The sequence below is a fragment of the Gouania willdenowi genome, chromosome 13, assembly GCF_900634775.1.
Source record: "Gouania willdenowi chromosome 13, fGouWil2.1, whole genome shotgun sequence".
NCBI lineage: Eukaryota > Metazoa > Chordata > Actinopteri > Blenniiformes > Gobiesocidae > Gouania > Gouania willdenowi.
This window is the reverse complement of record NC_041056.1, coordinates 7,872,776-7,888,417: the sequence shown is the minus strand read 5'-3', so window position 1 is coordinate 7,888,417 and position 15,642 is coordinate 7,872,776. Positions and strand designations below refer to the sequence as shown.

At 36.1% G+C, this 15,642-nt stretch overlaps 1 protein-coding gene across 1 annotated transcript in view; it reads left to right on the top strand.

Annotated features, from left to right (window-relative positions):
- Positions 1-15,642, top strand: part of frem2b (FRAS1 related extracellular matrix 2b) — a 102,362-nt gene that overhangs the window by 42,719 nt on the left and 44,001 nt on the right. The window contains exon 3 of the mRNA XM_028465645.1: positions 10,961-11,107. Coding sequence (XP_028321446.1) covers positions 10,961-11,107 — 147 coding nt within the window. The remainder of the gene's footprint in view (positions 1-10,960; positions 11,108-15,642) is intronic.

Here is a 15,642-nt window from a genome sequence, read left to right as displayed (position 1 = left end):
CTTCGCCAAACTTACATGGGCGGATATTTCAAGAGGGCAGCCCCGCTTGGAGCGTTGACACTGTTAAGCGCTGTATATTGACCTGAGGAATCATTTAAAATAACTCATATGCGTCAACTCTTTAGGTCAAAAAGTTTGCGGTGTGGCTTTAAATTCAGAAAAAGTAAAAGAAACAAACGTAAAAAGCCACACAAAAATGTACTGTTCGGCACGCTGGCCTCAGGTACTGTATGACCTCTCAGTACTAAACAGAGGGGTCCAATATTTCATAGACAAACAGCTTTAGTAGCCAATCCTGTGTTATACTGTTAATGTATTATGTGATTGGTATCAGGTGCTTCCACTTTGAACTGATTCGTTCATTTACAATTATGTCCCATCCGTCCAACACCAGATTGTTGCTCAATAGAAACGCTCTGCAAAAACAGTAACGAATGTGAGTTGAGCTGATACCACCAGTGGAAACACGCCATAACCTGACTCCACCCTCTTCAATTCTTAAAAATCTTAAAACTTCTTTAAACTTCTGTTCCAAACTTCTGCTCGTACCCTGCGGCTTAGTCCGAGCATTACTTTACATAATAGATTAGTAATGAGGGAGAAACCTGTCATTTTAAATCCACTCTGACCTTTAAATGTGGAGGCTGTTGTTTTTTCTCTTACCATTGTGAGCTCAGGCTTTCTCTCTCTAACCAATGTGGGCGAATGGTAATTAAGACACTCGAGGCTGCATCCACATTGATAGACAATGGGGCAATCAAAGGAGTACTTTGTGTACTTTGTGAGACCTCACCTACACAATTTAAATAAAGAAAAACCTTTTGCAGCAACATTTATTCTTTCAAAAACCAAGACAACAGAAAAATTCAATAACGGCAAATGAACGGAGGACACAAAGACCACAAATGTTCTCGATTATTATTAGTCACAAACTGATAAGACATTAATTTGACTTCCACTAGAGACAACACTTGGCCTGACCTCAGCATACTCAAAAAGTACTTGACATTCATTAAAAGATACCTTGCAATGAATACTGTATGTAGTAGCTAAGTACGTAGCTATTCTCTGTCAGGTTTGAATTTGAAAACTCTCTCTTTCTAAGATCAAATAACAACATCAACCACCTTTAGTTTGCATACAATAATCTGTCCCTGACCGATCTAAGAATCACCTATAAATCTCTCAATGATTGAAACAATTAGAAATATTGCTTCATAGAAATTCAAACGTAACAAAAACTTGAGGTTTATGAAACAACTCAATAAATCAATGCAAACATGAAGAATCTTCTGTATTACAAACCAAATTACAAATTATCTTCTCAGATAATAAATATAGTCAAGTAGTAGCCTCAAAATGCAATTTTAGTGACCATGTATCTTTTATTTGACACAAAAAAATAATGTACAAGTTTAGCACACAACTGACTCCGCCCCACGTTGGTCTCGGCCAGGATGAGGATTTGTTTTCTACCACTTCTATGAAAAAACACACTTTCGCATCAACATTTGGTAAACATGGGGAAGCAGTGGTGCTTTAACGCACATCTTCTTCCTCTGTTTGTGACCTTTGGTTAACTTTACAACTGGCACAATGACTGGACGCTGAATAAAAAGCCTAGATTGTACTACACGCTGGACAGTTCTATGGATTTAGAAAAACTTATTTGGAAGTCCAGGAAAGTAATTATTAAAATGGACATGAAAGTAGACATTTGGGCATCCTTAAAGAGTAGCTAAACCCTGAGATTTTTGATAATGTGTGTCTATGTTGGAGCAGTCACACTATAAAATATCCAAAGAACAATATATGCTAAGCTGACTAGCTTCTCAATACTAGCTATGGCTGTGTTCAAAATGGCACACTCAGTATATACTCATTGAGTTTGTAGTGTATAGTACGGCCTACTACATACTAGAAGTATGGTTAGGTGGACTAGGATGATGACTGTTCCCACTGAAGTTTACTTCCAAGTTTCCCAAGATGCATTTTGAACAACATCAAACCTGAAGCACACTGAGGCTAAATAACTGTTTATTCTCCAACTTTGAAAGCATTTTAAGCGAGAAAGTGACTAAGTAGAATATTAACATGTGGTGATCCATAAAACTGTCGTATACACATTTAATGCCGACATTCCGCAGATTCTATATTGCCCACCATTGTGCTACTGATGAAACTTCTGGTTAACTTCAAAACAACAGCCATATTTACAAAAACGTAAAAAAAAAAAACTAATGGCAGACGAGAAGAGATGCTTTTGTTTTAAAAGGCGAAGCTTGATTTTTAGCTTGAAGCCGGTATCACATACTGAGTTTAGCTCCTTACTGAGATTACAACTCTAACCTAATCCAAGTAAACAAATAAAACGTGTCCATTCCCTTTGAAAACAAATATAAACAAAAATGAATTATTTTTTTTTTTAGCAAAAATACATTTTCCGGTATATGCGTGCATGCACAGATATGCACATATACAATCTGAGTACGATGTGAACTCAGTACATGACACCTTTCCCAGGACGATTTTACATTCCGCTCGCAATGCATCATGGGAGAGTTCAGTATGAGTAGTGTGCCCACCATGCATATAATTCTCGCATACTTAATCTTTTCATACCATCTAATGTGAACGCACTATATACTAATTTTGTACAGTATGAGTAGTACATTAGTATGCGATTTCGAACGCGGCCTATGCCTGAATTCATAATTCTCTCTCTTTTATAGGAGGGACGGGAACTCCATCTCAGCCAATAGCATAGCTTGAATGTAATAGCCTGGTTTTAACCCATAGAGGGCAGTCACACTTACATTTTTACAACAAAATAAGCTGAAATTAAATACTTTGACTAAAATGTCAAGAGTTTGAAAACAATCAACAACACTACTTCATACCCAAATAAATGTGTTTTCAGGAGGAAAAACCAGTTCTGGGGTGCAGTTATTCTTTAAACATGCTTGTTCATAGCTGTAATGAAATCTAAAAAGGAAAAACTATTTTGTGTCACAGCAAATGTGCTCCGTCAAACATTCCGTGCCCTTGAAAGACCAAATCCTGCTACAACCATGTGCTTGTCATGGCTAAAGCCACTTTTCATGCCTGAAGGTTTTGGGGGGATGTGTAATAAAGTTTTGTAAGTTCATTTTTAGCATAGGCTAACATTGTTTTATGTGTTATTTAAATAGATTTTGAACACCCCTTTGTCCAGCTGTATTGTAGATGTAAAAAAGAAAATCTGGTTCATTCCCCTTAAGCGTTTTTTTTTTTTTTGAAGTTTTTGTGTGAAGTCGTTTGTGGTGGTGGTGTGTGAGGACACTGGACTGGAGCACAAAGCCCTTTCCCAGGACGGGAGGGACCTTACCCCACAATTACAACTGCACAGTATTTCCTCAGTCACATTTCTCTCCTGGACTGAGGATAAAGGAGTCACATCTGAAATAGGAGCTGTGGGAATTCCTCTTTGTCTTTCCACACTGCAATGGGGGGCGCCTATAGTTTTTGACCCTAGAAGAAAATCACTGCAGTTACTGCAGCAAGTGAAGAAGAAACTGAAAGTTGTTCCAAGGTTAAAATGGGTTTTATTGTAGGCATTTTTCTACTGACCAGAATTTGGATTTTATTCAGTTTTTATCTTGTATTTCTAAATTGTGAACTAAATTGTGAATAGCGTTGGAATGTAGGAATTTCTATATGACGTGTTAAGTGTTTTATTTTTCATTGATTCATTTAAATTAAAAAAAATATCTCCGGAAGATTTTATTTGGCTATGAACATGACAAAAAATATTGTGTGTAAAACTAAAGTGTTACATCACACATCTAGCATCCAGTCAAGAGATGCATCACAGCAAGGGTTGGGGTCAATTATAATTGTAATCGCGTAATTAACAATTAATTACAACTATGACGTCATTGTAATTTGAAAAATCCGTTGCTGTCGTAATCGTAATTCAATTGTACTTGAGGTTAGACAATTGACATTGTAATTGCCATGACAATTCTAGAAAAATGTCAATTATAATTTAATGCAAAGCTGGCAAACCATGTTACAGTTCTATGTGCAGTTCTACACATATGTAGTTCATTATTAAAATATGTTTCATATCAAGCTTTCCTACATTATACCATAAAAAAAAATTTAAAAAAATCAAGGAGTATGCTGACAAAAAAACAGGCTTAAATGTTTACACCAGAAATATTAAAACCTATATTTTCATTGATTAGGAAGCCTAACAATGTAACCAATAGATAGGAAAGAAATAAGATAGATATGTGTTATTAGTGTATTTTACAGCTGATTTGGGACTTGAGAACGTAATTGTAATTGACATCCTGAGGATAAAAGATAGTTGTAATTTAATTGTAATGTAAAATTAAAAATGTCAGTCACTGTAATCGTAATTGAGTTGTAATTGAAAACGTAATCGTAACTGAAACATGTAATTGACCACAGAAACCTTTTTTTTCCCAAACAGCTTTGGCCAATTTATTCATGATGTATTCACACGTGTGCAAAGTAATTCTGCTTTCCGTGCTTTTCCAAATTTGGAAGGAACACTGAGACTTTAATCACGTCTATAGCTGTGCTGCAGCTTTTCATCTCAGAGAACTTTCCCCGCTGAGAGCAAAGCAGTGCCTTAAGCCTTGCATGGCTGTCTGACCCAGCACTTTGTTCAGAAGTACCCCCGGCCTTTTATCCCAGTCTCCATTATTGTCACCTAGCAGTGACCACAGTGTCAGAACGGACACAGAGGTTTACAGCACCAAAACCAGACCGAGACGAGTGGAAAAATTTATGGAAGATCAAGTTCGCTGAAAGAATGAACGTTGAGAAAAAAAAAAAGATTTTAGAGCCTGTGAAATCATAGCTTCTGTAAATCTTTCAGACTATGGCCAACTCACTCGTTACTGCAGATACAAGGCTTAGCGTGATTATCTCTCTCTCCTTCTTTCTGTCTCTGCTTCTCAGCCATATGCTCGTTCCCCTTCAACAGGATTATTATATTCTTTCCTACTAATTAGAGAGGTGAAAAGTGGACTAGTCTGGCCTAGTGTGCTATGAACGAGGTTAATAAAAGGCGTGATTGTAGATTATGTTTCTCTCATGAATAGAAATAATCCTTTTATTTGCTTTTTGTTTTTCTATTATTCACCCTGGGCCTCTGATTTTCTGTTATCATGTAAAATGGAAAAACCAATCTTGTGTTTTTTCCTCTTTTATTTAAAATCTGGCCCCAACATGACACAGAACTGCCTCACATTCATGTTTTGGGACAATATCACCACTATTTACGTGCCATTTATAAACGTGTGACTGAATGACTAGAAAGTGTGAAAAACAAACCAATAAATCCAATTCCAACCATAACCCCATTGAAAATGTTGCGCTAAGTGTAGCAGTTTGTCTAGTGACCATGTTATCCTGTCATTGAAAATGAATGTAGAGCTTCATCTGAATGTGTTGAACAAGCAGTTGAGATTCCTATGAATGCATTCAAATCTAAAAAGACTCTGGTGTAGAAAGACAGATTTAGCTGATGGGGTATTAATAAAAGTGGTTATCATTTTACCTGGGTTAAACGAGTGTCTGAGGGTCTAACAGTGTGGCTAACCTCACGCTTACAAAGTAATCTTGCCTGATTTCCGCCTAACGTCTTTTTTTTGTAAATCATCTGAAGCCTATAAAATGGCAAATTAATAACAGTAGTTGACGATTCAGCAAGTTCGTTATGATTTCAGGATGTTTAATATAGTAAAGTCATCTAAACGGGGAAAGAAGAGGAAACGTAAAAGTGTAACACAGAAATAGGTAAACTCTGAAATGGAATTTGGACGATTTCGAAACAGAATATCAGAGGCCTTGTTTTACGGTGGCCCTAAAAGCTCACAACACAACAGAATGACATCATAACACAGCACAATATGAAGGACCCCACAACACAACGCAAAACGAAAGCTCACAACACAACCGTCCGTCCGTTGCTGCGCTTTCTTTTTGTGTTGTAGCTTTAATGTTTTGTATTTCTATTTGTGTGTGTTTTGGTTTTGTGTTCCTCATTCTATGTTGTGTAGTGAGCTCTCAGGGCATTTTGTGTTGTGGAGTTCTTTTTCCTTTGGGTTGTGTTGTGAGCTTTTAGGGCCACCCTACTATTTTCTGAAAAAAGCAGTTCATGCCACTTTCCACTGTCTAGTCCTTTAGAGACTCATAAGAATCTAGTATACGTGTTATTGGACTGTGGAACGTAACCCCTTGAATGTTAGGGAGAAAATGCAAACTCCACAGATGAAACCTGGTGATCTTGCTGCAAGCTACTTTTCTCACTAAATGAGTCTTTTGTTATGAAATCTGAGTTAGTTTTTGAGTTTTCGCTGAGCTCAAGGACCCAGGTAACAACCCTTATCACAAAGGTCATCTTTTGAGATTTGAATCAAAATATTTCAAATATGTGGAGGTTTCACATCAGACTGGTGCTGTTTTTAATAGAAAAATTTAAATAAAAAAAACCCTGATCTTGATCTAGACTTGTTGGCTGTTACAGACTTTTGCACTTTTTTGTGCTTTTTTTTTTTCTTAGGATATTTTTCTTCTGTTGGAATTTTTCCCCCACATTCCAAAAACGGGTGTGATTTTTTTCAAACTAGGGAGCAGATTAGGTCTTGCTCAAGGACACTTCCTTATATTGACAGCTATAGCCCTAGAATTTATCTGCCAACCGCTAGAAAGAAAGAAGTGGAAAAAAGAAAAAGTTCATTTAAGTTAGTGAAACCGATTAATCTAAAGTTCACTGTACTTATAGATGTAAATTTTGACTTTTCCCAAAGTTTTTTTAAACTAATAGTGTACTTCTCAGTCACTTAAATCCAGTGGTTCTCAACCTTTTCAGCCCATGACATGACCATTGAAGAACAGTCATGTGGAGACAGGGTCATCTATAAGGGGGAATAAAGGGAAGAGTTTTTTGGGGTCCATCCATGAAGTCAGCAAAATGATGGTCTATTGTTCTATGAATCTGTGATAAACACATTTATTTATTTATCTGAATAATATCCACTGTTATCCAGGAAGTTTATTATTTATGCCATAGTATATAGTCATCTTAAAGATGTAGACCCTTGGATTAAAGGATTAAAAGTGACCAAAAAAACAAAAATTGGTTGAAAATTAGCGTGGCCAAAAATAGAGAGAAAATGTGGTAATTCTTCAATGTGTCAGTATTGGACTAGTTAGTTTAAACTAGCAAAAATGGGCATGACAAATCGTGTATGTGGTTAAATTGGCAAAAATAAGCATGAAATATGGTGAAAAGTGGTTAAAAGTGACAATAATTGGTCAACATATGCAACATTAAGTGGGAAAAGTGGTGGAAAGGGTTTATAAGTGCTGATAATGTCTAGAAAAAATGTGCAGAAAAGGCATTGAAACTTGACGGAGAAATGGCAGAAATGGTAGTAATGTAACACAAATGTATTAAAAATAGCCAAAATATGGTAAGAAAAAATGATGAAAATAGGTTTAAATATGGGAAGTTTGGTGGAGTTGCAGAAAAATGGTTTAAAAAAAAAAAAAAAAGCAAAAATGGGCTCAAATTGTTTAAAAGAATGTTCTTAGTTTCTTAAAGGCATCTGGCGACCCCCTCACAGTGTCTTGCGACCCCAAGATTGGGAACCCCTGCCTTAAATGTACTCTTTTGTTTGTTCTTCTGCACACTCGGCTGATGTCCTCATGGTGGGTTTGATGCTTCTAAAGCAAACAAGTTGAAGCATATGATCATTGTGTATTTTTAGACGCATTGTGTGTGAACGTTGTATTCATTGGCCAGACCCAGTTTATCCTTTATAACGAGTGAAGATGGTTCAGTGGGCAAAGGGCCGCCTGTCTGTCTGCATGGCTGAATGAACAGATGAGGGTACATGGGGCACCGTGGCCCCACAGTCCTGGACGGTTACCAAAAAAGGACTGTCTGCTACATGCATGCAGGGAGGAGACGGTGTGGGGTGTGGGGTGTGGGGGGGCATTAGTTGGCACAGCGCTGCCTTTCGCATTCTTTGGCCTCTCTAAAAAGGCTTCTGTCCCTCATCACACATACAGTGTGTGAGCAGACACAACTTGTGAAGCTACATGTGGTTCACAAAGCTTTCGTTAGACGGCTCATGTACAAGGCGATCACGGTTGAATGGTTTGAACGGTGCACGTTATGGCGTCAGTGTGGCCCTAATGCAGAGGAGCTACAGAAAAGGTCCTTTAAAAACATGATGCATATCAAAGAGGCAAAGTAAAGGCAAAATACACTATAGTACCGTAGATGTTTTTGTCCATAAGGTTTAAAAAATAAATTATCTCTTCATAACAAAGACTTGAAAACAATATAAAATCATCTTTATTATGCATTATAACAATCTGTCCTTGAAAAATCTCATACAAACCTTTTTAAAATCTCTCAGTTATTGAAACAATGGGAAACATCTCCTCCTAGATATTTAAACTATAACAAAAAAAATACCTCAAGGCTTACAGAACATTACATTTTCATTAAATATATACACTTCAATAAATAACGATGACCTTAACTTCCTATAGGCCAGTGTTTCCTAAACATTATTGCTCCTTGTACCCCTTAGCTCATGTTATACATTATTTATTTGTGTCTAAACTCTTTCCTGTGTCTCGTCCAACATTAACCTTGAACTTAGGTCTTTTTATTCATTCATTTTCTGATGTTTTACGCGTTTTAGAATTTGAACTTCACCTTTTTGTGTATTTTAAAGAGCTGTGCCACAAATTTTAAAAAAAATAAATCTATTGTGTTAAAAAATAAACCGACAAATGTTTCTGCGTGCTTCCTGGGAGGCGTTCAAGTACCCCTAGGAGTAACCCAGTTTGGGAATCAGAATCAGAAATGTTTTAATGGCCAAGTACAGTTTTTAGGACAGTACAAGGAATTTGACTTGGTAGTCGGTGCACGAAACAAAAAACAAAGAAACCACTGCTATAGGCTAACTTTCTCTAAGCATCCATGAAGGTTTTATCATCCAGGAGGGTTTTCATGCTGTCAGTTTTTTATTAACTCCACCAGTATTTGGTCTCTTTCAGTCTTTCTCTTCTCTCTGCTGCGTGTTTGACAATGTCGTCAAAACAAAGCAGTATCTTAGTATTGACGTCACTTGCGAGTGAGATTACCATAATCACATGATATTGGCTGTAAAAAACAACTCCGTAGCTTTCAGAATCTGGTGGAATTTCTCTGATAGAGCAAATATTAGCGGAGTGAGGGTCCCTGGGAAACATTTTCTTCTATTTATAAAATCCGTACGTATAGTCACCCTAACTTAGATGGTTTTTTATATATCCGTATTATCTTATTCAGGTTCAGTATTCTGCTCTGAACTGAATATCACTGCTAAATCCCTAATGTGGGAGACACAGATAACGTTAGCTAAATCGTGTTCCAGTGCGGTGCGACTTAGGGGAAGATTAACTGTAGTGTTTTCATTGGTGCCCCCCTTTGAAGTGGACACTCTCCAGCCAACGCTTATCTTAATTAGAAAGAAATCTAGCGTAGTGAAGTAGTTTTCTGGATACATGCACCTCCACTCCTCTGGTCCCTAAAGGCCATGGATACAGCTTTAGTGATTCATCAAGAGTTTCCATGTTTTCTCACGTCCTTCTCGGATTGTGAGTGGCATGAAATGTAACATATAAAACTGTTTTTCTAAGGTTCTATCAAGATGTTTTAACATTTATCTTAATTTCTTTGCATATAATGAGAGAAGGAATAATCTATTGAGTCGAGCCGCTCTATTTATTTGTTGCACCGACTCCTTATTCACTGCCATGTTGTTACCCGAGCTAAACATATTAGTTTTACAGTAATGTAGGTAAATTATGCAAAGTACTAATTATGTTGGAACCGGCTTTTAATTAATCCCTGCCCCTATATGTTGGTGTTGTTGTATCCCCTTGGCTTTGACTTTCCAGTATATTTTTAGACTCCAAGAAGTGGTGATGGATTAAAATCTATGACTGGTTTCCACCGCCTAGAGATCACACATCACACATGTAGTGTTTACCATGACATGTATGTCACTGTTGGCTTTAATCTAAATGTTGTGGCGGGTGGGGGTGGAACACACAGGGAGCGAGAACCTGAGACTGTGGTAGACCTCAATGTATCATGTATCACTCTCTGTCCGCTTTATCAGATTTTATAGTACAATGGTTGCTTTGAAGACACACGGGCGTCATTATCATTATTTGATTTTTTTTTTCGTCATGAAGGGTTTACAAAGAATTTCTTTCATGAAACAATACATTTTATCACCAGTATCTTCTGCATGAAAAAACTAAGCATAATTAGCTGCTTTTGAATCTTTGACTTACTGTAAATCAAATGTAAATGCAAACCAATTCATGCTGGACAAACTGCATTTCCCAAAGAAAATCTAAGGGAGGATGCATTAGCTGAACCCCTCGGAGTCAGTATAACCCCCCAGAGCCAGTAAAGCTCCTCGGAATCAGTATAACGCCTCGGAATCAGTATGCTGAGGTCGGCTTAAGTGTCTTCTTTTTTGGAAATCAAAATATAGTTATTTAGGCTTTTCAGTGTTTTGAAAATGACTGAATCATAGCCTGACATTTATTTTTTGTGCCATGCGTGCATTCCTTTGCATTTTTTTGTGTCTGGATCCGTGTGCCTCCATGTGTTTGATGCCTGTGTGGCTGCTTCATTTTTAATCTTTATGGTCAAATGCTAGCAGCCATGCCCTCTAGTGTTCCAGCTTCAGTCTTTGAATAGAACTTCAAAAAGCCAGGATGAAAAAAACACCATTTGGAAACGAGCAGCTTTTATCTCCATTAGAAATAATGAAACATGTTTGCTGTATCGAGTCACAGTGAGGCCGGTTGTTTTAAAAGCTTCAGGGAATCATTGCAATAATTCTATGACTTTTGTTTGCAGGAGGAAACAAATTAAAGAACCAACAGTTTCGCCTGAACTGGGCTTGGATTTCTTTAGAGAAACAGTTCTACGCCGTGGATGAAGAAGTCAAGTTCCTGGAGGTGGTGCTAAAGCGTCGTGGCTATCTGGGCGAGACTTCATTTGTTAGTAAGTAAATATGCAGTATGGTCGTAATAATGGCATTATGTGAAACTGAAACATTTGTGTTTACATGATTTTCTACATCTTAATTAATGCTTTTCTTGTGTTAAAATATATTTATTAGGGGTTTGCATTGCCATGAATCTGATCATATGATACAACACACAATTTGCATGTCACAATGCAATATATCCCGACACTAAACACTACGATATATACGTCGCGATATATCACAATGTCATTAATTACAAATTTAGCCTTTATAGTACAAAATAGTATGAAATACAATTTATTTCATTTTTAGGCCAGGTTACCGGAATGAAAACGCCACTCACTTTGTTCTTCTTCTTCTTGTTGTGTACATGAGATAAAATCACTAATCCTCTGTTATTCATGAACGGATCGGGCTGAAATTTGGTAGATACAGTCTATGGATGTGTACACATTGACGCTGGGGAACATAGTCGTGTGATATATCGCGCAATTCGAAGGGATTGGGGGGGGCGGGGCCCACTCACTTTTTTTCGGCAATATCCATTAAAGCCGTTTTCTCATTTATTTGTGAGTCAAATATTGCGACAGTTGGTGGTACCAAATCATTGACACATACCAATATATGAATGGGGCCAATTACTCCGTATGTGCCACGGGGGCACCAGGGGGCCCCATGTTTCAAATGACTACTTTCCGTTAATTCTCGTTGAATCGGGCTGTAATCTGACATGGATATTTTATGAGCGGATGTCAAGAGCCTCTCTGAGACCTTTTTTACTCGGTGGAACCGAGTCATTTCATTAAATTCTCGAAAACGTGGCACGTGCTATTTGGCACGGAGACGTTCCGCGGGCCCGGCCGTAGTTTATCCGAACTTGTTTTTTTAACTTGTGAGAACAAGTAAATTTAACCAAATGTAATTCAAGAACCAATATAAAAAAACAAGTGGTATGTATATGAAAATGTCAAATTTTTTCAAAACTTTCACTTTTGGTTCTACAACAGACTCTGATTCTGTCAAGTTCTGAAATTCTTAAAATGTATGTTTTATGAAAATAAAATGCAATCAACTTCCAGCTAAATGGAATTGAGGTGTGAGGTAGTTTAACAAAGTCTGATGTGGTTCACTGACACCTAGTGACTGGGCATTTACGTGCTATGCATGTTAGCGCATTAAATGTTAATTTTTTTTGTTAAAAAAAAAAACATAATTTAAAAATTGATTTGGACACTTTTTCGATTGTTACGATAATCACACGGTGAAATCGCGATATGTCGCTGAAACTATTTTTTTTAACACCCTTAATATTTAGACTGATCTTTTACTCTGATGCTGTTATATTAGAATATTACACAAATACATTACAGTTTGCGTTATCACATTATTTTACAAAATGTCTCACTTTACACTTATTCACATTCACCTCAGAGTCAAACTGATTCAGGTAAGCTAAACATGTAGCCACAGCTACAACAATAGTCCTTGGATAGTCCTCAACTATTTATTCATGTTCACATTAATGGTGGGACTCGAATAACAAAATGTATCTAATTAATTAGGGACTATGTAATTAATTAATCTCGATTCATCGAGATTTATCACATAATATTTGACATGAGAAGCAACGTTTTTCAGTTTAAATGGATTTTGGTATATGGTTGAATCTATTAAAACAATAAATGAGCTTAAACAACTAAATTGTGCTTATTATTTTCATCACTGAGTGCTAACTTAATGTGCAGTATGAATAAAGATTCAGATTTTTTTTTAAAAGGCATTAACAGTGATTTTTTTTTTCTTTAGCACGTTATTTTTCTGTAATTAATTAATTGCAATTAACATGTTAAAGTCCCAGCCCTAGTTCACATTAACATGATGCAATTAAAGTGCCTTGCCCAAGGTCAGGGCGCCAGTGAATGGGATGGAATCTTTTTTAACCTAAACTTTACAAAACGGACTCTAACTCACTATAAAAAAGCTCAAATTGCAAAGCTGCCCCCACACACTCAATTAATGACCCTCATCGAGGTGTTGACCTTTGACCCCTCCCTCTCTGTGTTATTCTAGTGCGTTCCTTTTCAAAGTACAATAGGGCTGGACTATTCTATTGGGTGTGCGTGCATGCATGAAAGGTCACCTTAAGTCAGCAGCTCCAGTGTGGCCCCTTTTCACTGCAGGATGAGGAAATTTATCGGCCAGAACGAAACCGGCTTAAATAGGTTTGGTTTGAAAAAAAAAACAACAATACAAAAAAGCTCACTACTGCCTCTATTGGTGTCTGTAAAATTGTTGAATGCATGGCCTAAAAACTGTAAAAGTGATTAATTATCTCTCAGTTAATATAACAATGTCATTGACCTTTAAGGAGCATCTTAAACCACACATATATCCATTTATATATATATATATATATATATATATATATATATATATATATATATATATATATATATATATATATACACTGTATGGATCGGTGAATCTGTTGAGATTTTACCAGTTATATATTTAAGTCTACTAGTATGATTTTGCTTTATTGTTTATGCACCAGTTCACCAAAAAGCTTTACTATAGTAACAACATTTACGTTCATGCCTACTTATATTACTAGTACACTCAAAAATGTATTATTAGTCTGTTTATTTTTTCCTAGTAGTACTAATAAGCCAAAAGTAGTAAACATAATGCAAATGAAGTTGGAGGGATTAGAACCAAATCCAGATCCCTGACTGGTTGTAATATTTCCAAATATGCTCAAATATGTTTATTTTACTAAGTTGATCTAAAATACAGAAAGACAAAAATGTATCATATCAAGTCTAAGTTCATTAGTACGCAAAATAAAGTCATCCGCAAAACATTTGTAGCTTGATTATTAATGATAGTGGTGGAAAGTGCAATATGTAAAATAAAATACGATTCCACGGAAATCCTTACTTTGCTCTCCACAATGATGCCAATAAGGTGCAAATATATAAAAGACAGAGGAAAAATATGTACGTACAAAAAATGTAAACGAGATTGTGCAAATACTGGTAGTTGTGGATTTTTTTTTTTTTTTATTTTAATATGAAACTTTAACATCAACATTCCATCAAAATGTATCTGTGAAATATTTATTATTTTGGTATTATTTAGTGTAAAATATATCTACTGCTTAATAAATCAATCAATGTGCTGTCCTTCATAAGTAGGATACTACTAACAACTAATTCATTAATCAGGTATTAAACCATCAATTACATTGATGATCAATAAGTGTAAGGCCTGTCAGAGGCAAAGGCTTATCAGAATCAGAATTCCTTTATTAATCCCAGGTTGCTTAAAAAAAAAAAAAAAAAAAAGGTAATCAAGTCAAAATAAGGAGGTAACTGAAGAAAAAACGACTTAAAACGAGTTAAAGGTTGAAAAAGTATGAAAAGAGCAGGAAGCATGCACGGTGGTGTATGCTCACTAATAAATGTTATATTAAAAGATGTGATTGTACATAAATAAACCTCTTTACACTCTTTCATTGTGACTTAATCTCTAATCATTAACAGCAGGTCCTATATTTGGATAAACTGTCTGGTTCATCTCTCACCTTTCAATTCTAATGGAATCAACTCAGTTTGAAGTAATTCATTAACACAATTAATTATGAACACAAATAAAATGAGCTTAAAAGTAGATTTAATATACATTTCTGTTTCTTGGAAAAATTGCCCAAAATTGTTTTATTGTTAAAATCTAGTTTTGAATTATTACAATTTGAAAAACACTGGGAAATCAAGATAATGGGAGTAGAATGAAAGTGTTTTAGGGAAATGTTATGTTCCAGTTTGTCTTTTCGTCTCTGCTGTTCCCACAGTGTGTGCGTGCGTGCGTGTGCATGTCTGCGTGCATGTGTGTAAATGTGTGATAAAGAGACAGTTCATTATCCAGCTGTTTCCTCTTGTCCTGATTACTTTGCCACTATTTGCCTTCTGAGTGCGTTTTCATCAGTTTGAGTGTTTAACGGTCAATGTTTCAAATATTTATTCAAAGTTTAATCAAACATTTTAAAACTGCGATTGGGTCGTCTTATTAAAATGTTGATGTTACTGCATCTTTTAGCTGTGTCATGAGACACTTTCAAGGAAGGGATTTAATTCGTAATGATTTTCTTTCTGGCTAAAAAAAACAAAAACAAAAAACATCATTATTACCACCAAGAGCTGTTTTGTCTTTTCTAAAAATGAATGTTTTTCACACCTGAGGTCAAATCAAATCACATCATAGCAGGATTTCTCCTGAAACAGATGCAACATTACCTGTAGAAAGATGATCAAATACAGAAGCAGAAACCACAGTGGTTAATTTATGCCACCCAGAATGCTTCATGATTGGTTTTAGAACTTGCTTTTAATCTACAAACTGTTGTTTAGCTGTTCAAAGCTATTTTGAAATCACAGAAATAAATATTAGATCTTCCAAAATCTACTTCCCATGGGTGAAAAAAATCAATAAGTGTCAATATTGGCTTAAAAGTGGCAGAAATCATGGGAGAATTACACAAGTAGTTTAA